General features: G+C 47.2%; 2 protein-coding genes across 5 annotated transcripts in view; one reads left to right on the forward strand and one right to left on the reverse strand.

Annotated features, from left to right (window-relative positions):
- Nucleotides 1-8672, forward strand: part of SLC22A18 (solute carrier family 22 member 18) — a 109683-nt gene extending 101011 nt beyond the window's left edge. For all 4 annotated transcript variants that reach the window (XM_019477114.2, XM_059722589.1, XM_006271195.4 and 1 more), the window contains one exon: nucleotides 7005-8672. In XM_019477114.2, the coding sequence (XP_019332659.2) occupies nucleotides 7005-7192 (188 nt within the window). In that variant the 3' untranslated portion in view covers nucleotides 7193-8672. The remainder of the gene's footprint in view (nucleotides 1-7004) is intronic.
- An 829-nt stretch (nucleotides 8673-9501) lies between these two features.
- On the reverse strand, nucleotides 9502-13263 carry PHLDA2 (pleckstrin homology like domain family A member 2). Its single transcript, XM_059722591.1, has 2 exons — nucleotides 12753-13263; nucleotides 9502-9936 (listed from the first exon to the last, which is right to left on the reverse strand). Exon 1 carries the CDS (start codon nucleotides 13190-13192, stop codon nucleotides 12767-12769), a length of 426 nt encoding a protein of 141 aa, XP_059578574.1. The 5' UTR covers nucleotides 13193-13263; the 3' UTR covers nucleotides 9502-9936; nucleotides 12753-12766.
- Between the last annotated feature and the right edge of the window lie 12068 nt (nucleotides 13264-25331).

The raw sequence follows: 25331 nt of genomic DNA on the forward strand, positions 1-25331 counted from the left end.
GGGCGCAACCAGCAGGTTGCAGACGGGGGGGGACATAGACCCCGGATCGCGTGCGGGGTACATAGACCCCAGCCCCAGAGCGAGGGGCAATTTCATTGAGAAGCCCCGTGGGAGCACAGCGAGCCCCAAAGAGGGGGAGTGCCATGTTGTATTATTGAGAAGCCCCGTGGGGGCACGGCGAGCCCTAAAGAGGGGGAGCGCCACATTGTATTCTTGAGAAGCCCCGTGGGGGCACGGCGAGCCCCAAAGAGGGGGAGCGCCACATTGTATTCTTGAGAAGCCCCGTGGGGGCACGGCGAGCCCCAAAGAGGGGGAGCGCCACATTGTATTCTTGAGAAGCCCCGTGGGGGCACGGCGAGCCCCAAAGAAGGGGAGTGCCATTACTGAGGAGCCCGGGAGGGGGGCCATTACTGAGGAGCCTGAGGCGGGCATGCCCTAGAGCGGGGCCATATTGAGGAGCCTGAGATGGGCATAGCGAGCCCGGCCGCAGGCTAGTGCGGCAACACCCCTCAGACCGAGGCAGGGTGCTGCGGTTGCCCCCGAGAAGACAGAGTAGCAGCGCAGTGAGCCGGGGTCAGAGAGGGTACCCGTGTGGTTGGCTGGAAGGGCCGGGGCCCGCTAGGGAGTCCCTGAGCGGAACCGCACCATCAGGAGAGTCCCAGTGAGAGGCTGGGTGCGAGAGAGAGAGCCCCGAGTGGGCTACACTTTAGAGGAGGCCCGGGAAGTGGGCGTACAGACCTAACAACGTCCATTACATCCGCGAGGCTTGGGGCGTGGTATTAGGGGCTGGTAGGAGCCACGCACAGCCCATAAGGCTGGGGTGCTTGAGTAGCACCCATCGTACGGGGCGACCCACAAGGGGTCCAGGAGCTTACGTGCCTGAGGAAACACAAGGCAGCCTCCCTATTACATATTCCAGCAAGACGTGGTGGGCGAGAATGGAGGGTGCCCTTGGGCCGAAGTAGCGCGGTGAGAGGGCCTCAAGGAGATCACGGCCCTCCTAGAGGACTCTGCCGTGACACTGGTGCATTGGCCGGGAACGGCCGTGCACGGGGAAAGAACCCGTGTCCCTTACAAGGGAAACGAACCTTAGGACTAAGACATATCTGCAGAGAAGACAAGGCAGTAAGATTGAGGGGCTTGAGAGGATAAGCCCAGGTCAATCACAAGACTGCTAGTCAGAGTTGCAGATAGAAAGACATTGGGTTAGGTCTAGAAAGAAAAAAAAAGGCTTAGCTATGGCAGGAATAGTAGCTCTAGAAGGCAGGTGGCAAGAAGCCTTCACCTGGCAGTTGCAGGTGGATGAGGCAGAGGAAAAAGCTGCCCGTCTAGAGTTGGAGCTAGAAGTGACAAGGTCAAAGAAGGAGCAAGTCGAGGCAAAGGTGGCCGCTTTAGAGTTGCGGGTGCAACCCAGGAAGAAAGAAGGCGGTTCCAAAGAGATAAGGCACCTGATGGCATCAGGAGCAGAAAAGACTCGAGCATTAGAACGGCTCGTGGCAGAGCAGGCCAAAAAGAGCAGACAGCGAGAGGAGCAGCTACGAGAAATGCAGGAGGAGTTGGCTGAATGGAGGAGGAGGTCCCCAGAGCCTGAGAGGCACCAAACAGGAGAACAAAAGGAGGCAATGCAAAAGCTCGAAATATCTAAGCGCCTTATAGCAACCCTCCAGAAAGAAGTCCACAGTCAGGTGGAACAGATAGAAAGCCTGGAGGAGAGCCGGGGGCTCTGGCGAGAGAGATGCGACCAGGCAGAACGCATGGCTGAAGAGCTTAGAAAGAAGCTGACAGGGAATCACACCCAGGTAGAAGAAACCAGGAAGGTGATAATAAGAGAAATGGAGAGAGTGAAAGAATATACGGCCAGGGAGGAGGCTTTAGAAGCACAGAAGCAGTCCCTTGAGGCTGAGATGAAAGCCAAAACAGAGGAGCATATAAAGCTGCAGGCCCAGTGTCAGAGGGGAGAGAAAGAATTAGAGGCCAAGCTGAGAGAGACTGAAGAGTTGCGGGCCCAGTTGGAAAGAGGGGCAGTGGAAAAGGACCTCTGCGAAGAACAGATACGGGCCCTTAAAACCCACCTGGAGGATAAAGCGGCAGAGCACATGAAGCTGCAGTCTCAGCTGCAGACCACAGAAGTGGAAAACGACTGCCTGGAAGACCAGGTACAGCACCTTAAAGCCCTTCTAGAAGAGAGTGCAGCTAAAGAGGCAGCAACCAACACTGAGAGGGAGCAGCTACGGCAGCAGATGCAAACCTCGAGACGGCAGGTACAGGCCTTAGAGGAACAGATTAAAACGTTCCAGGAACAGAGACAGTCCCTGCTAATGGAGGTGGGAGCCGGCACCAAGGAGGGTGTAGAATTGCGAGCTCGATTGCAAGAAGCAGAAAAGGACCACGACCAAAAGGGGGAAGAGATCCAGTCCCTAAAGACTCTGTTAAAAGAAAGCACAGCCAGGGAACTGGCATTGCAAGAGAGGGTGGTACAACAGCCCGTACAGACCGCTCAGATACCTTGCAGAAGACTAGTCATAATAAGGTCAGTTGGAGGGACATGCCTCCAGGGTCAAGGCAGGATATGAGGAGCACCTGCAGGAGCTTAAAGGCCTGAAAGAGGTGTTAGTAGATGCAGAGAAAATGCTAAAAGCGGTGCAGCCCATGCTCCTGAAAGAGGAAAAGAGTCAGGAGCCACCTAGAACGGAAAGTTTACAGATCCTTAGAGAAGGAAAGGAACTTGAGCAGCAAGAAAAGAATGCAAAGGGGGAGGTACTCTTAGGGGTGAACCCCATGAAGTTGAAAGAAGAGATCACCACTGCAGTTATGGAGGATCTCAATCAGAGATGGAGTCAGTGGGTGGTCCAATACACTACTGAAATGAGTGACCTCCGGGAAAAGCTGGGAAAAGTTGCTAGTGGGGGTGATGCTGCAAGATTGGCAGCCCTAAAACAAAAGCAACAGAAGAAACTAGACCAGGGGCCGGAGACAGCTCAGATTCAGGTGTATAGCAGACAAGGGGCGGCTGCTATAGGGGAGAAGGCGATAGAATCTCCTGGTGAGAGAAGAGTCCAGAGGCCTGAAGAGGAGCAGAGAAACCGAAACCCCAAGGAAGCTAAGGGGGGAGGAGAGGTGCATCCCAAGCTGTACCCTAGAGCGGAGCTACCCAGCTCTGTGAAGCAAAAGGAACCGTGTCAAACCCAGATGGCAGGTCCAACTAAAAAGGTAGAAGGTCCAGCTATGACTAAAGCAACTCAGGGGGAGACAAGACAAAGGAGAGAAAGACGACCTTATGTTTATATTAATAATCTCCCACGGCAAGTCAGGTGGAGGAACCTAAGGAAAATAGTAGAGACCAGAGTCGGAGGGGTAGCATGGGTGAAAATATATACAGGGCCCGGTGGAAGACCGACTGGCCAGGGGAAAATAGAGTTTTGGAGGATGGAAAATGCCCGGCAGGCACTTAAGGTGCAGTGGGAGCTTTGGGGAAAGCTCCAGGATTGCCAGGAAGCCAAGGAAAGGAGGGAGGTATGGAATAGAACACGGAAAAGAGAAGACCTGGGACACAGACGGAGGAAGAGGGGCGAGACACCCCATGTAGCAGGAAACAGCTCTCCCAGTAAGAGAGAAGGGGCTTTGGCTCCACAGGGTAAAGGCGGTAATAGAGAATGAGAGAGAGGCCTGAGTAGCACCCTACCAGGGACAAGCTAGTGTGGAGGGACTACCTTTGGCAGGGTAACTCCCGGAAAATCCCACGCGGTGCACCCTGGGGAAAAGGCGAGCAGGGGGCGCCTTAAAACCTCTGCCACTTGTGTAGAAAACGGCGGGTGCGGGAAGAGAGGCCGAGAAGAGACGCCGAAGCCAACTGGATTTGAATGGATGAAGATCTCCCTCGGTGAGTTCGATCTTAAGGGGGGAGGTGTGTCGCAGGGCACCTTAGTGCCTGCTCCTAGAGAGGAGAAACTGCCAGGGAGAGAGCCCTGGCAGAGCCAATTGAGCACAGCTGCGAGTTGCCGGAGCAACTAAGGGGAGCCAGCTGCCTGTAGGGGGCAGGGCCTGGCCCTTATGAAGCCCAGGGCTGAAGCCAGGCTAGCAGTTCTCTGCCAGCAGCCTGGGAGGCAGGAGCTCTGGGAGCGAGGATGTGGAAAGGAGCATGACTTGCAAGTACAGCTCATGATAGCCCTGAGAGGATGGGCACTAGGGTTTAGCCAGGGGGCTTTAGGTTTGTGTTACAGCCAGGAGGCTTGAGTTTGTTTGACTTTGTTATTACACCCGAAGGCTTGGGTGAGGCTGTAGGGGTTGGAGGAGGCCTCATAAGAGGGCGCAGTGTCCTCATAGGGACCCCAGAGAGTGTGGGGAGCCCTAGCGCCAAGAGGGCACATTAATTTCACAGCGCCAGTGAAGGCGCAGTTTGCACGCCAGTGCGGGAGCAACTGGCGGCAAGGAGTGCGGCCAGTGGGTTGCGGGTGCAACCAGTAGGTTGCAGACGGGGGGGACATAGACCCCGGATCGCGTGGGGGGGTACATAGACCCCAGCCCCAGAGCGAGGGGCAATTTCATTGAGAAGCCCCGGGTGGGCACGGCGAGCCCCAAAGAGGGGGAGTGCCACGTTGTATTATTGAGAAGCCCCATGGGGGCACGGCGAGCCCCAAAGAGGGGGAGCGCCACATTATATTCTTGAGAAGCCTCGTGGGGGCACGGCGAGCCCCAAAAAGGGGGAACGCCACATTGTATTCTTGAGAAGCCCCATGGGGGCATGGCGAGCCCCAAAGAGGGGGAGCGCCATTACTGAGGAGCCCGGGAGCGGGGCCATTACTGAGGAGCCCGAGGCGGGCATGCCCTAGAGCGGGGCCATATTGAGGAGCCTGAGATGGGCATAGCGAGCCCAGCCGCAGGCTAGTACAGCAACACCCCTCAGACCGAGGCAGGGCGCTGCGGTTGCCCCCAAAAAGACAGGGAGTAGCAGCACGGTGAGCCGGTGTCAGAGAGGGTGCCCATGCGGTTGGCCGGAAGGGCCGGGGCCCACTAGGGAGTCCCTGAGCGGGACCGCACCATCAGGAGAGTCCCAGTGAGAGGCTGGGTGCAAGAGAGAGAGCCCTGAGTGGGCTACACTTTAGAGGAGGCCCGGGAAGCGGGCGTACAGACCTAACAACGTCCATTACATCTGCGAGGCTTGGGGCATGGTATTAGGGGCTGGTAGGAGCCACGCACAGCCCATAAGGCTGGGGTGCTTGAGTAGCACCCATCGTACGGGGCGACCCACGAGGGGTCCAGGAGCTTACGTGCCCGAGGAAACACAAGGCAGCCTCCCTATTACATATTCCAGCAAGACGTGGCAGGCGAGAATGGAGGGTGCCCTCGGGCTGAAGTAGCGTGGTGAGAGGGCCTCAAGGAGATCACGGCCCTCCTAGAGGGCTCTGCCGTGACACCTAGCATGGTAGCATGATAAAAATCAAAAAAGGAGGGTGGCTAGAGTATTCAGAAATGTAGGAGCTCAAGTAAAAGCACCAAGGGGAGGCCAATGACCTCACTGCCCTTGCCTAGTAGACACCTTTGGGTCTAAACCCTAAAGTCTATAGCGAGTGATTTGGAAAACTGAGTCAGAGAGATTATGGGGCTGAGTTGGACAAGGTAGGGTGAGAGGCTGGGAACAAATCAAGGAAAGGGAAATGAGAACAGGTCACTTGTAGTGTGAGACAAGGGAAATGGCTGGGAAGAGGGAAGAATTGTAGGGAGAGGGACCATGCAGAAAGAAAGGTGGGGTAGTCACAGAAAGAATTAATGCAACTGCCATTTCTGGCATTACGTGGCCTGCTTCCAAGTTAGAATGAAAGGTAGACAGCATATAGATATTTGGCTTAATGAGACACTTTTTAGAATGGTACTGGTAAGCGCTTCACTTTGAGCCCTACAAATGCAAGCTCATTCTAGAGGTGGACCATAGATTGAAACCTCCCAAAGCTCAATGGTGCTTACAGCTACGGGATCTAATTTTGACCCATCTAGTTTTTTAGGAAACAGAAATCACTACTACCTTACTGCAGATTTCAGTGTCTCAGAGGTGCAAACCTGGCAACCCAGCCAGTTTAGAAGCCAGATCTCTGCTTTAGAAAGAAAGAGTGCCAGCTCAACTGTTAAAAACCAGTTTAGCAGTTGTGTATAATAATGAGGTTAGTTCAAATGCCTGGCTAGGGGGGAGGGGGGAAAAGATAGAAAGAATCTGTGTGGTTGTTCCCACAGGAGAACTGGCAGCTTTGGGATCCACACATCTCATGGGATAGCCCCATGCATGATCCCCAAATCTGAGAACAGACCCTTTTGTTCTTCCTAAACAGTCAGAACACCAACACACATGTTCTGTTTCATCCAAGCCTACACAAGGGGACCAACAATCACACAAACAATGGCCAATGGTATTATTCATTTGCTGGTAGCAGCCCCCAGAAGGCTCCCAGAGATATTTCCTCTCACCCCCACCCCCTCTTTATTGGCTTATTTCTCAACTAGTTTTTAGCACTCTGGATGAAAGTGCAGCACTCCTCAACCCCCATTAATGTGACACGTGGTTAGATTTCCACTATTCTCTGTCCTGCAACAAAAGGATTCAGAGTCTCTGTTTTGATCCAGATCCCTGCTACTCCAGTATTCAGTCTAAACCACTAAAATGGAATAGTGCAGGTGTGCTTACATATTGTGCTATCTAGACAGAGCTCAGGGTGCAGCCCCTATACCTGAAAACAGGACTCTTGTTCTTCCTAACCAGTCAAAAATGCCGACAGACTTGCAGAATGCAGGGACACTAAACAAAAAGAAATAAAGTAATTTAGATACAAAGGCAGCAGTGTTGCGTGGCATGGACTACAGTGTAGATAGATAAGAGGAATTATGTGATGCAATTGCCTGTGATTGATAGCAGGAAACTAGACCCTGTGACACAAGGTTCATTCCAGCTCTATGTTCCTTCGTAACTACAATTAACTTATACCTTCTCCATGTTTGCTCTCTGTTATCTTCTCCAGGTGCCATGCTTGGGATATGTGCATCAGTTCATCCCCTGATGCGGACTGTGGGCCCAACAATAGGTGGACTTTTGTACAAACAATTTGGAGTCTCATCCTTTGGTTACTTGCAGCTGGCTGTCAACCTAGTTCTGTTTTTGTATCTTTCAAAGAATAAAATCCCTCCTAAAGAGGAAAAAGTTCAATAATTCAGGTTACACAGAATGTTATCCTTTTGTCCACAAAAATTAAAAAGCACTTAAAAAAAAAACCCATATATGAGTGTATTTTGACTGCAGCAACCAAGATTGAAAATAAAATACATTAAACCACTGCTTCATATTTCTGCAGTGGATATACTTAGAAAGCTACTGCTTACAAAGCCTTGCAATAATTCATGGAGCTGACAGATTGCAGATGCTCCAGAGCCTTCACAGATGAAAAAGTCATTTGTAATTGTATAGCAAGCACTTAACAGACAGAACTGGACCATCAGCTGTTGTTAATCAGGATACCTCCACTGAAGTCAATGGGGCTACACGGATGGATAGCAACTGGAAATCCCCTCCCCTCCACTTCTCTCTGTTGTAATCAGTGCCTCCATGAGGCCCATATGGCAAATGTTAGTGACAAAAGATATCAGAACCAATGATTCCATTCAGTTTACCAATAGACACAGGCATCATCTCTTGCACTACTAGTGTGGAGGTAAAGGCACATTGGCCAAGATTTTCAGGGGAAGTGTCCCTACTATTGGTTCCCTAAATCCATACTTAAACCATGCGGCATATATAGTTTATATAGCATTTTGCACAAAAAGATATAAGTGGAGAAAGCATTTATGACTTAATGCTAAGCCAGCATCTGGTAATCTGTAATAAAACACAGCTTTTTATTTAGATGTGTGTAGTATACAAGGGCTGTACATGTTGCTTTTTCATGTGGCATATAAAAACCTCACTAGAGGAGGGAAGGCAGGCAGCCTAAAATGCAGTAATACAAGGCAGAGGGGAAGAAACAAGCCGGGGTGGAGCAGAAGACAAGGAAACAGTACTTTATCCTACTTCAGTATTCAGACATCTCTATACATGTTTCTCTCCACCTACCATCCATACACAGGTAGAGAACTAGGTCTTTCTTCTGTACATCCCAAGAGATGACATCTACAAGCCAGCTTCACCCAGCAAAATTACTTACCCAGGCCTTGACTCACACTTGACTTCACTAGTCCTCTTGGTTTTGCACAACCATATTCTTTCCCAGGACCCTGGTTTTGTCCGCCCCTTTTTGTTAAACTCATTTCTGCTTACATTGCTTTTGGTTGCTACATGCTGTTTTTATTACTTGTAATTCCCTGCAATGCCCTCAAGCAAGAATTGAAGCAAGTCATTTTAGCTGGTTAACAATTTCAGGTTCAGTTGCCTACTACTGGCCTGAAGATCTTGCATTCAAGTCAGCTTTTAGTGCTGATTGCTTCCCCTGCACCACCCCATCCTTATACCCCGCTTTCCCAGCATTGTAGCTGTAGAGGCTATCATTTTATGTTAACAGAATTGGTGATGAGTTAAGTCTTGTAAGATTTTACTTCAGTACACCCAAAAGTTCTTCAAGCCCTTAGATTATGTATGTGTTAAGAGCAAACAATCCAATGGCAATTCCAGCTTTTGCATTAAAATTGGAAACACCTGAGAGTAGCCTCTTTCCTTCACCATGCCTGAACTTTGCTGGATCTAGAAACTGTGGATACATAGGGAGATGGAAGACAAGATAGGTGCATGTGTATACATGCATGCCTTTCAAAACCTGACATTTCAGGTCAGTCCTTCTGTTATCCTGAAACAGGTAATCCATATCTCTGCTTCAATAAGTGGGAAAGTACTTGCTTATTTTGAGGGTTAAGGCAGGTTATCCTGTCCCCTCTATGGTATAGGGATGTTTCAGAGGAAAATTAAAGCAATAGCCACTGGATTCCTGGTTAGATGGACCAGAGGCTTAGTGTATTGCAACAATTTCCAGTGTCATTAGTTTAGATACAACTGTGCGTGTCTACACAAGATGCTTGAAGTGCAGTACACTAATTCTACTGTGCATTAGTTCAGTGGACAAAACCCGTGCTATTGCACAGTAGAATTAGTCTACCACACATTAGCATCACCAAAAAAAGCATGTGCCAGTGCTAATGCACAGTAGTGCTGATTATGATGCATTAAGGTAGTATCTATAATTACAGGTACTAAACTTAATATGTTGTAATTACAGCACATTAATGAACATGTAGACATGTAGCCCCCACTGAGTTTTTTGTTTGGAAACCAATTGAGACAGGACCTTCTCCCCTGTCCCCTCCATTCCCCCCAGATAGAAAAGCTTTCTGGTGCCAGAGAACATTGGTAATTTTAGTGCTAGCAGAAGTGTCTGTTACTATATTCCCTCTCCAGATGGAGTCTGTGAACTCTTAATGCCACAGCATGACGCAATAAAAATTACTGTACCAAATTGTATAGTAATAAAAAAAGTGAACATTTCAAGTAATTTATTTGGAATGGACACATTAATGCAAAAAAAAAAAAAAAAAAAAAAAAAAAAGCAATATTAAGACCAATAACTGCTTAACAACATTCATCAAAATAAATACAAATATAGATACTACAAATAATTTAACTTTTTACACCTATAGGTGCTGAATATTCTTTGCATCCCATAAATAGAAAAGAATAGTTTGCAAAGCGGAACCACTTAAAACACACGGAAGCTTCACAAGAAGTCCTTTCAAGAAAGTCTTTGGTTTTTAAGATTAAATCTCATACAAAGCTCAGGGCTCTTTCCTTAGCAGCCTCAACAGACTTGAAGGAAGTCACGGTGCTTCCAGCTTTCTTCTTTGTATTCCTTCATTGGTACCCTGTCACACTTCAGTCCAAGACACTTGATCTTGTTTTTGATCCAGCGGTAAGTTCTAAAGAGAGTGAGAGAGAAGTTGGTCAGTAACCACGTAAGAGAATAGCATTCTTTACAAGTATGAATTTTCAAAAGGAGCTCAAAGGAGTTTAGCACCCTTCTTACAAATGACTTCAATCTAGATGCACATTCCCTTAAAGAAATCTCTATTAAAAGTGTCCTTTCTTGTATCCTCAGCTAATTTGAATAATTATTCAAAATTGCACCTGTTAGTCACTAATGAAATTGCAATATAACACAGAGGGTCCCCGCTGTCCATAGAAACATAGGAGAGAAAACCTCTGCCTGCAGGATGGGACACCAAGACCTAAATCCCTGGTTGCAGCAGAAGCTGAACAGCTGCACTTTTAAAAGGACATGGACCCACATCTATAATTTTTCTTTAGTATTCCCTGGTGGGCAAAATAGCTTAGCACTTCACTGCAACCATGAGTCATCCACACCTAGTACTACTAGCCTCAGAATCAAGTAAACCACCATAAGGCAAGGGAAAAACTACAGGAATGGCCATCACTGTTACAACTAGAGGATACCCAAGTAGGAGCAGAAACAGACCAGAGTCCCAGTGGCAGTTCTCATCTACACAGAGCTAACCTAGATGGAGCTACTTGCCATGCTTTCATTAGCAGTGGTCTCAAGGCAAAAAAACAAAAAACACACAGCACGTACACCCCCTGTATACTGCACACATCTAAATAAAAATCCACTTTTTACTACAGACCACCAGACACTGGTATAGCAAAGTCATAAATGTGCTCCAATTAAAGTTTTTTGCATAAAATGCTACATATCTGCTTTCTGGGAAACAGGAGGTTGGCTCTCTAATGGAACTTGCAGGACAGTACAATTCATTCAGCCCTTTAGCACCCAGAAAGACTCTGCCAATTCCCTCAATCCGGATGTTCACTTAAATGTGTGGCTGCTAAGAACAAGTCTAAAACGAGCACTGTTCAGCCCTACAGGAAAAGCCTGTGGCTCCTTTTCAAGACATTAGGAGTCTACATACAGTTAGACAGAATTAGGATAAAGCACCTTTTAAGCACACCACAAGCAAAAGCCTGAGAGAACCAAGCTTGAAAGAACTAACCATGTTAGTTTCTTGGGGGGTGGGGGGCACTGAAGAAAATTGTCTCCACAAAGTTAGATCAGCTTAAGACCAACTTTTCTGTTTTCCAAAGCAGTTAAACTGTTCTCTAGTTTCAACTAATTAAGGGCTGGCTTTCAACAATATGAAGTACTATGAAGGCAGAATAATTAGATCTTGCACCCATGCACAAATTGGAGACGTGTCTATACAGAAACACTCCTGAAAATTGTCTGAATCACCATTCAAAGAGGATTAAGCTGTACTGAATCCCTATGCAGACACTGCAATTCACAAGTAAAGTGGCCAAGTTTTGTTCCTCTGTTCTTCCCTCCAACAGCTCATTTCAAGTGCAGACAACTTCAGTTTGTCATCAGGGCTCTGAGGCCTGGGACATTCATGCAGAGGAAGCAATGTATCAGATGCACAACCTAGCTATCCCTACAATATCTCCCATTTTGGGAACTGTTTCTGGACTCGAGTAAGCTACACTGGCCTCTGTGCACAGTATCGCCAAACACCAAGGGAGTTAGTTCTAGTTAGTGGGCTGACAATTCACACCCTCACTTCAGGGCACATTCTCCGCATGTCCAAAGCCTTGTTTGGAATTACATGTACACAATCCCAGAGCAGCAGGGCTGTGGATGCAGAGTAACCAGAAGCAAGGCAGGTTTTTATAGCTGAATAAAGGCATCTGCGGGGGCAGATCATCTATTCACCCTGGCAGCTACATAGGGTGAGACAGGGCCATCTCTGGATGTGAAAAAATGAATGAACACCGACTGCTGTGCCATCCACTGGGGAAGACGGAAGCCTGCAGCAGAACACTTCAACCTCCCTGGACACTCCATTGCTGATCTCAGCATTGCTGTTCTTAGGCCAAAAAGCTTTTAAAAACTAATCTAAAAGGGAAACTGGAACCAGAAGTCCTCCCCCTCCCCCCATAAAGTACAGTTTAAACAGGGATTATGAATTCTTCTCTCAATACCTGGGCTAGCTTTCATGCCCTGCTTTGCACCTATGGGTTTACTGCTCCTTTGCTTTCCCTCGTAGAACTGCCTTTCCCCATCTGGTCTTTTGTACTCCAACTTCTCTCTCCCCCAACACTGCTTTCTGCACGTCTTGTCCCAGCCTCTGATGAAGTGAGCTACAGTGTGCTCTCTCTAAATAGATCGTATGTAGCTGGTCTAGAGATACAGCTCTCCCCCCCACCCCATAAACAGGACTAGCCACCTCTCCACTGACATCCCATTCACCTCCCCCAGCTTCCCTGCCAGAGGCAAGCCCAGATTCTTATCCCATCCCTCGGTTAGCTTTTGCAACCCACTTTGTTCCTAGGCTCCTTTGCTTTTTTCTCCTAACACTGCCCTCCTCCCTCCGTGTCCCCTGTTTTTTGTACTCCAACTTCTCCCTCTTACCAACACTCCACTTTCTGTGCCTTCTCCCAGCCTCTGATAAAGCTGACTAGGCTTGGCAGGCAACAGCTCCTGCTCTCTACATAGACCTCATTTAATCAGTGTAGAGAGGTGCTCCCTGCCTTCAGGCCAGCGGGGTGAACTACCTCTCTCCAGTGCCACCCCAGAGAGGCAGCCCGGGGCAGACCCACGGGGGGTGGCGGTGGACTCTGGAGTGGCATGGAGAGCGGCAGCTGGTCCCGTGCCCCCGGAGAGACACGAGGCCAGAGTGGACGCATGGGGGTGGGTGGAGGTGGCCGCTGGGGTGGCACGCACCTTGGCGGGCGGGCTCAGGAGGCGCGGGCCGGGCGGCGCTCGGGGGCGGGCGGCGGGTCGAGCGGCAGCGCGGGGTCGCGGCGGGCGCGGAAGGTCTGTATGGCGCGGCGGTTCTGGAAGTCGATGAGGGCCATGGTGATGGAGGCGTTCCAGCGGCTGGTGGCCGGGCAGCGGAAGTCGATCTCCTTGCGCTCCGTGGTGACGATGGTGAAGTAGATGTACTTGCCGGTGCGCTCCACGCAGTCCACCTTCAGGATGGAGCCGAAGCCCAGCTCCTTGGCGCGCGCGGCGCGCTTGCCCGGCGGCCCGTCGGGGAACAGGCTGAGGCTCTCGGCCGTCAGCACCACCAGCTTCTTCTTCCACAGCTGGAACAGGCTGTCGCTGCGCTTCTCCAGCTCCCCCTCGCGCAGCACCGCGCCCTCCGCCTGCACCGGCTTCATCCTGAGCTGCTGAGCCGGGCTCCCGCGCCGCCGCCCTCATATAGCCCCGCGCCGCCTCGTGCTTCCGGCCCGGCCCGGCCCGGCCCGGCCCGGCCCCCGCTCCTCCCCGCGCCCGCCCGCCCTGGCCCCGGCCCCGGCCCCGGCCCCGCCAGCGCCCTCTGCGGCCTGCTGGCCCGGCCCAAGCGTGAGCCCGTCTCCAGAAGTGTTTCAATCCTGGCACGATGCATGCTGTACTCAGTACTGGATACTCAAAAGGGTTGTATGGGTACGAATGTATCCTCAAGAGTGGACACTCAAAAACCGTTCCACATTTTACTAGCCGCGTTCATTCCCCTCTCCCCACCCACCTGTCTCTCACCCGGTGACCACCTCAGTCTCAACACCGACTGCTATCCATTTACATCGCCCCTGACCAGCTCTCTTACTTGCCTACCAGCCCAGGCTTCTTTTAGGACTCCCTCCAGGAAGAGTGCAGGCCAGCTTGCAGGCGCTTCCCCAGCCTGACCAAGGGTGTTTGTACCCAAAAGCTGGCAGGGAGGAATTTTCCCAAGAATTTAATACACAAAAAACTAGAACTCTTGGTTCCAAAATGATACCTTTTATTAGACCGACTGGGAAATCGCAAGATTTTTCTCCATCTAATAAAAGGTATCATTCTGGAACCAAGAGTTCTAGTTGTTTTTTTTATGTCTTCTTGTCTCAGGCCAACATGGCCACCAAGTACACCCTCCAAGGATTTTAGGCAGACAAGGGTCTTTGGGTAAACCCAAGCTCTTTTATTATTGGTCTAATAAAAGATACTGGACTTATCCAAAGACCCTTGTCTGCCAACTGTACAAGAGCTTTTGATTGCTTTTATTAGGCCAACTCAGATAGTTGGAGGGGTATATAGGTTGTAGCCGTGTTGGTCTAAGGGCATAGGCAGACAAGGGTAAATCTGATATCTTCTTTTAGAACAACAATAAAAGATATCAGATTTACCCAAAGACCCTTGTCTGTCAACTGTACGAGAACTTTTGATAGCTTTTATTAGGCCAACTCAAATGATTGGAGGGGTATATAGCTTGTAGCAGTATTGGTCCAAAGCAGGGGTCAGCAACATTTTTGGGCAGAGTGCCGAAAACACCCACAACTTCAACTTGTAAGATGTTGGTGTGCCAGGATGGATGACAAGGGCATAGGCGGACAAGGGTAAATGTAATATCTTTTATTAGACCAATAATAAAAGATATCAGATTTACCCAAAGACCCTTGTCTGCCAACTGTACAAGAACTTTTGATATAGATTCATAGATGTTAGGGTCGGAAGGGACCTCAATAGATCATCGAGTCCGACCCCCTGCATAAGCAGGAAAGAGTGCTGGGTCTAGATGACCCCAGCTAGATGCTCATCTAACCTCCTCTTGAAGACCCCCAGGGTAGGGGAGAGCACCACCTCCCTTGGGAGCCCGTTCCAGACCTTGGCCACTCGAACTGTGAAGAAGTTCTTCCTAATGTCCAATCTAAATCTGCTCTCTGCTAGCTTGTGGCCATTGTTTCTTGTAACCCCCGGGGGCGCCTTGGTGAATAAATACTCACCAATTCCCTTCTGTGCCCCCGTGATGAACTTAAAGGCAGCCACAAGATCGCCTCTTAACCTTCTCTTGCGGAGGCTGAAAAGGTCCAGTTTCTCTAGTCTCTCCTCGTAGGGCTTGGTCTGCAGGCCCTTGACCATACGAGTGGCCCTTCTCTGGACCCTCTCCAGGTTATCCGCATCCTTCTTGAAGTGTGGCGCCCAGAATTGCACGCAGTACTCCAACTGCGGTCTGACCAGCGCCCTATAGAGGGGAAGTATCACCTCCCTGGACCTATTTGTCATGCATCTGCTGATGCACGATAAAGTGCCATTGGCTTTTCTGATGGCTTCGTCACACTGCCGGCTCATGTTCATCTTGGAGTCCACTAGGACTCCAAGATCCCTTTCCACCTCTGTGCCACCCAGCAGGTCATTCCCTAGACTGTAGGTGTGCTGGACATTTTTCCTCCCTAGGTGCAGCACTTTGCATTTCTCCTTGTTGAACTGCATCCTGTTGTTTTCTGCCCACTTGTCCAACCTATCCAGGTCTGCCTGCAGCTGTTCCCTGCCCTCCGGCGTGTCCACTTCTCCCCATATCTTTCATTAGACCAATTCAAATAGTTGGAGGGGCATATAGGTTGTAGACACATTGGTCTAAGGCAGCAGTTCCCAAATTCTGACAGATTGCACACCACCAATTTATAATGATACAGCTTTAAGTACCACCAGCAAATTTTTCAGTTCAGCCTTAAGTACCACCAGCAAACCTTTGTCATATAAAGTAATTATAATAAATCTGTTAACGTGTACCACTGACAGGTTGTCTGCATGCCACTGGTGGTACTCATACCACAGATTGGGAACTGCTGGTCTAAGGACATAGGCAGACAAGGGTAAATCCAATATATCTTATTAGACCAATAATAAAAGATATCAGATTTACCCAACTAAACTTGTCTACCTAAAATACTTGGAAAAATTCTTCTTTGCAAGCTTTTGGGTACAAACACCCTTCATCAGGCCTGTACCCAACAGCTTGCCATTTTTCCAACTATTTTAGTTGGTCTAATAGAAGATTTACACAAAGAACCTTAGACCAACGTGGCTAAACCCTATACCCCATATAACTTTAGAGGCAGTTAGTTCAGCTAATGGATGCAGCATATGCAAAACCCAGGTCACTCTCAGGAAATCTTAACTAACTTTTGGGTTTGTTATCAGCACTTTTCTATGATTGCTTGCCTCAAATAAAGAAATGCTTCTACTTTGATGACCCAGTTCACACACTTACTGGCGACTTCTAGCGAATGATATAAAGTAAAGAAGAAGATTTATTTGCATATTTATTTGCATAGTTTTTCAGTGTTCAATAGTTTTTCAGCAAATGCAATAATTTTGAGCATCCAATATGATAATTTCATATTTAAGACCTGTCAAACCTACCCAGCTCCAAGCTGTTGGGAGCCTCACCTGCTCGCTGAGTTGAAGAGAGAGCCAGGAGCAGGGAGAGCCTTCCCACACACATACCAGGTGCTTGGGGCTGGCAGTGGGAGTACTTGCAGCCCAGGACCTGGCCCCAACCTCGGTCAGGTTCTGAAGCCCTCTGGCTAACCCAGGGCAACGCAAGGCTAGCACGGCTCAGGTTTTAGAGATTGAAGGCGCCCCAGTTAGCTTCAGAGTGCCCCTTGCTAGACACAAGGTGCCCTTCAGAAGATGCCTGCTCATCCTTTTCAGATGGAGGGGGTGCAGTGTCATACAGAAGTAGGGCTGGAAGGCGTCTCCAGAGGTCATCTAGTTGGGTGGTTCCCAACCTTTCTTGTACCAGGACACATTTGTAAACATCAATGGGCAGTCCCAGTGCCCTTCACTCCCAACCCACTGCGCCCCACCCCAGGCCCCAGCCCCCCCAGAGTATGGAGTGGGGGGGAGGGCCCAAACAGCCCCTTGGAAGCTGGAACTCTGCCAACCTGCAAGGGAAAAGCCATTGTTTCCCACATTTTTGTCCTTTAAAGGAAAAACCATTTTAAAAGTTTGTCTGTGACCCTTTCATATATTCTTACAACTCACTTTTGGGTCACGACCCACAGCCTGAGAAACCCCGATCTAGTCCAACCACCCCCATCCCTGCCTGAGGCAGGATCACCCCTATCCAAACCATCCCATACATCCATAATCTAAACTCTACTAAGTCTCCCCTCAATTCTGACTCAGCACAGACCTAACACCCTAATTTGCCACAGGTAAAGCAGGTAAAGCAGGGGAACCACGGCAGGCAACGTCCTGCTTCTATAAAATTATGGCAATATATGCTCAAGAGGTCCCAGGTAGAGGGCTGCACCCTATTCTCCCCCCCAACAACAGAGAAAGGTAAAACTCCCCACAGTCCACACCAATCTGGCCACAGTGGTGCAGTTGCCCCCTTGGATTCCTGCTTCACCCTCACTTGAAAGCCACCTGCCTGGCACGGGCAGCAGTATTTCTACTCAGGCGGCACTGAGGGAGCCATTGGCTTTGTGGCTTGTTGTCATCTCCCTCATTCCTCCTAAACTCTCCACTCCACAGGTGTTAAGACTCCTCTCTCCTTTTTAAAACCCTTGAGGTTCCACTATTCAAACTAGTTTTTCCTCCAGTAGTTGTGCTGCCTCTTAGCCACTGTTGGTAATGTCTCCCTCCTGTTGCACAGCCCCATACTTTTATCACAGCCCTGCAGGCTGTTTTTAGCTCTAGCTAAAAACTGTATCTCAGGCTTGGTAATATTAACTCAGGTATAGAAATGACTGACACCGAAGTATTAGAGGCACTGTCAAAACACTCAAGAAGGCTCAATTCTGTTTTGTGGAGCTGAAGAAGTGATGTATATTTAATGACAGGAGTCAGGACACCGTCTCTTTTTGACTATTTGCCTAGGTTGTTGCATTTTTGTTTTTTGCCTAGTTTTTTGTTTTGTTTTGACCATTTGCCTCATGTACCGGGTGTCTTTTAAACTTTATACATAACCTAGCAAATTAGTGCACATTCCCCTAGTTATACTTGTTTTTGCTCTGATCTTAAACTGAAGAATATAGCACTACCCCCCTAGCAGATTAGTAAAGCATCTAATTTCTCTTGAACTGCAGAAAAAATGTGTCGTGTCATATATGTAATGATGTGCCCCAGATTCTGCACCCCACTTTTCAAAACCCTGGGTCTGCCCATGAGCAAGGCAATACACTGACACTGAGGCACATGAGAAGCTTTTATTTTGCACAGTAGTTTGGTGTTCGTAAGCTAGTGGTTCCCAGCTTTTGTAGACTCAAGGCACCCCTATTTTGATTCAGACCACCCCTCACTGGCTCACCCTTCAGAAAATACCAGTTCTAGTTTTCACTCACGTCTTGACTACAGAAAAACAATCAAGCCATTCTTTTGTTGCAAAGAACTCTGAAAAACCGTGGCAAGTCTAAATATCTTTGACACTATTGATCCCTATTTGAAATCTCTGGCTTTAGCTTGTGAATCATGTTTGACCACCTAACAGTGCTGATATTTTGTAGCAGCCCCACAGCACCCTTGAAAGTATCTCAAGGCACCCCCAAGGGTGCCTCAACCCCAGGTGAGAATCACTGTTGTAGGCCCAAATCCTGCAAGCCACTGCAAGATCAGAACCCTTTGTTGTATGTGGACTCAGATTTCCATCCTGTAGGATGTCCCATTGGTATTCCTGGGGTAACATGTGGGCTCAAGAGTCTACCCAGGCATAACAAATAGTAGGAATAAAGTATATCCTGTTCAAATAATTCTTAGTTTCATTGAAGCCAATGGCAAAAGGCCCTTTACGTTCAGTGGGACCAGGTTTTTATCCTAAATATCCAATTGTTGCAGCTACCAAATCCATTTCCTATGCAAATTGACTCAATACATAGAACACAACATTCCTTTTTTGGTTATTCGCAAGGGAGTGCACTTCTGGCAGGAGGCAGCCCAAAGGCAAAACTTCTATACCACACACAGCTTCAGTATTGAATAGTGAGAATTCAGCACTGAGGAGGGCCCTATGCACTGGCTTGTATGTCTTGCTGTAGGCACTTATTCTTCCACCTTTACTCATGCTGGCTAGCCCCTCTGAAAATACTTCTATTGAGTTCAGACATAATTAGGACCAGCACAATAAACCCAAATAAGAGAATAGGTAGCTCCATCGCCTGTCTAGCTAGTCTTGGAATAGGAATAGAAACAGAACATTTTAACCTTAAAAGCCAGTGCCCTGGCTTCAAAAATCAAACTTAGTTTGACCTATGAACCCAGTTTCTTAGCCTCTGATGAAAGAGACTGTAGACTATGAAAGCTGAAGCCTCTTTGAATTAGTTCATTTATTAGGAGCCACACTGCCCTGCCTTCTGGTTTAGTTTATGTATGAACTACCAAAGTACACTTCCACTAAAATCTAGACAGAAAGTAAGCAAAATTTATGAGTTTAGTGATTTGTAGTGGGGTATTTTTTCCATCAGTGAGAGCAGCTGTCCACTTGTAACTAAACTATGTGCCAGGACATACTACTATGCATACATTACTTCTTTAACAAAGTCACTCAAATGAGACACTGGCCAAGCCTGCTTACAGTAGCACTTTTGGCTAACATAAGATCACACTTCACTTTGGACAAGTACAAACTATCTAGGATGAGGTGAAGCAGGTGGAGGGTGACTGACATTAGTTGGGAAGAGATTAGGGTTGGATGTCTAAACAGAAGGTGAGTTTATAATAGCTATGGAGTAGAATAGGGAATTACTTTGTGCACAGAAAGTGGAGGTCTGTCCAGGAAGAGTGGAAAAGGGAGCACTGGGAGGGAGATTCAGATGAGCATTAGGTCTACAGGAAGATACATGTCTGCACACACCCTGTTCCAGTTCCCTGAAGTATTTTAAAAATGCATTTGCTTTTCTAGATGCACACTCAGTATCGCACTTGTGCTTTTTTTGCGTTGAATTGCTTGCTCCCCTGGGGGGGTTCTTATTCATTTTAAAAAGCCAGGGGCCTCACCCAACAAAAAATGTGTCTATAATAAAATGAGGGGCAAGGATTTCTTAGGGTGGTATATTTTACTGGACCAATTGCACAGTTGGGATAGAATTAGACATGTTTTTGAATGCAAGACATGCACAAATCATGCTCCTAGATTTGTTTCCATCCTGTTGGCAAACAGAAAAGTGAAAAATAAGAGTTGTTAGGACAGAAAACCAACTTAGGTAAGAAAAGACTGAGGTCATATGCTTGTTTCAGGTATTGGTTTAACTCCACTGTAGGCCACTTGCTTAACCTACTTTAAGAAGTTTGAGTAGCGGACTAAGAAATAAATATAGAAGGGAGACAGAAGGCAGAGGTTCTCTTCTCAGCACTGTGTGAGTTTAGATGAATCAATTAAACTGCTCCAAGACTCAATTTCTCCTTTTTGAATAATAATACATAACTCACAATGGGTATTTGATGCATAATTAATTGTGTGATTTGTGCTCTGAGATCCTTGTCTTAGAAATGCTCCAGAAATGATTGATTACCAGTAATATGAATTTTACTATTTTTTTAAAGGACACTAATTTTTGATAGATTGTCTTCCCCAGTCAAGGGGAAGGGCCTGGGCAGGAGCGGATGCATCCTACAGATCAATACATGACTGCACAAGTGGTGTTGTCGGCAGGGATTCGGCTTCTTCATCCACAGGATGTTGTTCCAAGAAGAAGGAGAAGGAAAATCCTAGGACAAGGAAGGATCCACCTGATGAAGAGAGGGAAGAGCATCTTCGCAGACAGGCTTGCTAACCTAATGAAGAGGGCTTTAAACTAGGTTTGCTGGGGAATGGAGACCAAAGCCCTGAGGTAAGCAGAGAAGTGGGAGATCTGGAGGAAGCACAAGGAAGAGGGGGCAACAGGGGAGACCTTCTCATTCTTCCTCAGAAAGTATGGCGATTGGCTAGTTACCTCAGATGTCCGTACATGAATGCACGGAGCCTGGGAAACCAACAGGAAGAACTGGAAGCCCTCACACAGCCAAGGAACTATGACATGATTGGAATAACAGAGACTTGGTGGGACAGCTCACATGACTGGAGCACTGTCATGGATGGGTACAAACTGTTCAGGAAGTACAGGCAGGGCAGAAGAGGAGAAGGAGTTGTGCTGTACAAGAGCTGTATGGTTGCTCAGAGCTCCACTATGACACTGGGGATACACCTAAAGAAAGTCTCTGGGTTAAGGTTAGAGGAGAGAGGAAAAGGTCTATTGTGGTGCATATATGCTATAGACCACCAAACCAAGAGGATGAGGTAGATGAAGCTTTCAGATAACTAGTGGAAGTTTCCAGATCACAGGCCCTGGTTCCCATGGGGGACTTCAATCACTCTGACATAAGCTGGGAGGGCAATACACCAGTGGACAGGCAATCTAGGAAGTTTTTGGAGAGCATTGAAGATAATTTCCTGGTGCAAATGTTGGAGAGACCAACTAGGGGCCATACTCTTGACCTGCAGCTCACAAACAGGGAAGCATTGTTGGGGGATGTAGTAGTGATGGCACCTTGGGCAACAGTGACTACAAGATGATCAAGTTTAGGATTTTGACAAAAGGAAGAAAGGAAAGTAGCAGAGTATGGATCCTGGACTTCAGAAAAGCAAACTTTGATTCCCTCAGGGAACTGATGGGCAGGATCCCCTGGGAGGCCAGTCAGAGTGGGGAAGGAGTCCAGGAGAGCTGGCTGTACTTTAAAGGAACGTTACTGAGGATGCAGGAACAAACCATCCCAACATGCAGGAAGACCAGCAAGTATGGCAGGTGACCAGCTTGGTTTAGCAGATAACTGTTCTGTGAGCTTAAACACAAAACAAGAAGCTTACAAGAAGTGAAAGCTTGGACAGAGGACTAGGGAAGAGTATAAGAATATGCTTGTGCATGCAGGGATGAAATCAGGAAAGCACAATTGGAGTTGCAGCTAGCAAGGGATGTGAAGGGTAACAAGAAGGGTTTCTACAAGTATGTCAGCAACAAGAAGAAGATCAGGCAAAGTGTGGGTCCCTTACTGAATGGGTGAAGCAAACTAGCTATAGATGTTGAGGAAAAGGCTGAAGTGCTCAATGTTTTTTTTACCTCAGTCTTTACAGACAAGGTCAGCTGTCAGACTACTGCACTGGGCAGTGCAATTTGGGAAGAAGGTGAGCAGCCCTCAGTGGTGAAAGAAGCAGCCTTCAAATACCCCCAAGGGTGGTTCCAAAGAGGATGCAGCTAGACTGTTCTCAGTGGTGACAGATGACAGAACAAGGAGCAACTGTCTCAGGTTGCAGCAAGGGAAGTTTAGGTTAGATATTAGGGAAAACTTTCTCATTAGGAGGGTGCTGAAGCACTGGAAAAAGTTACCTAGAGAGGTAGTGGAAACTCCATCCTTGAAGGTTTTTAAGGCCTGGCTTGACAAAGCCTTGGCTGGAATGATCTCATTGGGATGATCCAGCTTTGAGGAGGAGGTTGGATTAGATGACCTCCTGAGGTCCTTTCCAACCCTAATTTTGTATGATTCTATGATATTGACAGAATGGCTTGTTGTTTTATAAGATCTGAATACCAGTATATGGTGTTCCCTTTTCTAGTCATTAGTGACCATACTTCTTTCTTGTTACCACAGGGCTCTCCTATGCTAAGTAGAAGGATACTGTGGTTCACTCTTGCATTTGCCAAGAGTGCTCACACAAGGTAGCTTAGCCCATAGCTATACCCTGGACTTCTATTGAGATAGCTATATTGCAGGTATTGAAGTGTAATCCCTGACTGACATAACTGAGAAGCAACAGGTATTTGGTAATAGTTTTCATTGGACCAACACATTTCTCTCAACTATAAAATAGGTCCAATGAAAGCTGTTACCAAACACATTTTGCCTCGCTGAACCATTGCAACTTTTTGCCCTGACCCCTACAGCTTGTTATGCTGGGATGCGAGGAAGGGAGAGCATGGGGAGCGTTTCCTGGAATCAAGGTGAAGTGCAGCTTTCTTGGCATAGCTGTCTCCACACTGCCGGCAAAGTATATTCATAATCTATGATGCACGTAGGGGAGATGCAAAATTTTAGACAGAGCAGTAAACATAGACAAACATAATGAAAGCTGACTTTTTAATGGGCATCCATTGTAGTTACATTATACAAATCCATGTACTGCCTGCCAGCACACAGGCCTGATAGCAGGGATGATTGAAGATAAACCCTACTCAGAGTTTTGCTGCTTAATGCAAATTCCCATATCTAGCTTACAGACTCTGAATCACTAAGTAAGGAAGCAACAATGACCTGCTTTCTTAGCCAAAAAAAAAGACTTGCTTTTCCTGTATACTGTACAACAGTGATGATCTGAACTGCAATTATCCAAAATGCAGTGTTATCTGAAATGGGGTTATGTCCTCTGACATGAAAATTCCCTTAATTATCCAAACTGTCAATTATCTAGATCTATTCAGTTTTCCCCATGACATTTGGAAAATCAAGATTGTACTGGATTTCTGTGCCAGTGTGTGATGAGGACTTGCATTGTATTTGCTACCCTAAGCATTGCAAATGCAATTAACATTATGTTGTTGCTATAAAAAAGCTATTTCATTTTAACCTCTTTTTTGTATTAAAGGGTACGACAATAATATGCACATGTGTGATTTTTCTCTTTTCTCAATTACATACCTAAGTCTGAGCAAAGCAGTTCCTACACATAATATGATAATAACAGCTTAATGCAAAATCATGGAGAAAGATTAAGGCTATGGCATTTACCTTTAACTAATTAATGGCTGTTTCTCAGTCCTTTCAAATTGGTGTGTTGCTGTTGCTGAGACTTGTTCTCTACTGAGATTTACTCTGGTTTAAGCTATTTGTCGGTTATGGGCCTCCAAGACTTGCTATGCCTTTTGAGCTATTCTTAATAATAGTAATGAAGCTTTTGTAACCATTTGGGGAAATTTTAGTATGCCCATGATAACAAAGGCAAGGATTTCTTCAGGTACTATATTTTATTGGGCTGACTGTGTAGTTGGGATAAAGTTAGAAAAGGTCTCAAATGCAAGACAGAAATGTAACTTCTCTTTTGTGCATTTGCATATTTGTCTGCCTATAAGGTTTGTGTTGGTTGATATAAGTTCTTCTAATTTATACTTACTGAAAACTAGGGCTCCAATCTAAAAAACACTTATGCCTGTGCTTAACATTATATGTTGTGAGTAATTCCTCTGTAGCCTCATTGCAAGATCAGTTCTGGTTACATTCTGTAATGAGCAGATCTGTCAGTGCTGAGTGTAAACCTGCGACATTTAGTGATGCAAAAGGCCACATATTGTTGTTGCTGAATGAGCACACATAGAAAACACATGTATGGAGGCAGGTATCCAGGTTGTAGCTATGTTGGTCAGGTTGTAGCTGTATTGCTTTTTCCTCTAAACCAGTGGTCTCCAACCTTTTTAAGTAGGAGATCACCTTTGGCATTTAAAAGCAACCTAAGATCTACCATGCACCCCCACCCAGCAGGTAAGTCTGTGGGGATGGAAGAGGGGGGCAGATCAAGGAAGAGGGAGAAAAAATTATTTGGGGGTATGCCTCCCCAGCAGATAAATCCCACCTGGCCAGGGCCCCACTCAACTTACCCCTACTCCTGCCTCTGCGGCACTGTCCCTCACTGCGGGGGCCTCAATCTAGTCCCCATCCCTTCCCTCCCCCATAGACTGACCTGCTGAGCTACGGTGCACTGCGTGCATGCACGCAGGCACTCAGCCCTCCACCTCAGCCTCTGATCAACTCCAAGAGGCTCCAAGATCTACTGCAAGAGGCTTCAAGATCTACCAGTGGATCAAGATCCACTGGTTGGTGACGAATGCGCTCTAGACCAATACGGTTACAACCTGGATTCCCAACACATGGAAGATATTGAATTTTCACTGATTTTCACTGATTTTTTAAATGAAATCTTAAAGGAGGAAGCAGCTGTGACCATCTGGAACCTGAGATACTGCTCCTGCCTTTGTTTCAAGGTGATTTGCATCATCACAGAACCTCACAAGAGGTGAGAGACTCCATACCAGTCATGAACTGCCTGCCCAGAGAAGTTTTCCATCTGTTGGCTCCTCTGTGAAATCCTATGAAATACAAATTTTCATTTCTACACAGGAGAACTTTTACAATCTTTTCTCCAATGCCTGATGAAGGTTGTTTGTGCCCCAAAGCTTGCAATTAAAGAATTTTATTGCAAAAATCTTGTTGGTCTAATAAAAGATATCACGTCTACCAAGAGTCCTGATTGCCTGTATTGAGAGGCATTTACACAAGCAGTATATTCCAGTTATATGCATAACAAATAAGTGCTTAGTTGCATTACTCTGTGACAGTGCTAGTCACAGTTTATTAGCTATTGCTTACATCGTAACAAACGTTAGCCACTTGTATATCAGTAAAATGCATAATCCACTTAAAAGCATAGTATATTTTCAGCCCTGCTGTCTACCTGGTATGTAATTGTGGTCTGGTTAATGGCATACTGACTGTAACTTTGAACTCTGTAATTAATTTTACTTCCTTTAACTGGGCCTGACA

The sequence above is a fragment of the Alligator mississippiensis genome, chromosome 2 (assembly GCF_030867095.1).
Source record: "Alligator mississippiensis isolate rAllMis1 chromosome 2, rAllMis1, whole genome shotgun sequence".
In the NCBI taxonomy this organism is placed as follows: Eukaryota; Metazoa; Chordata; order Crocodylia; family Alligatoridae; genus Alligator; species Alligator mississippiensis.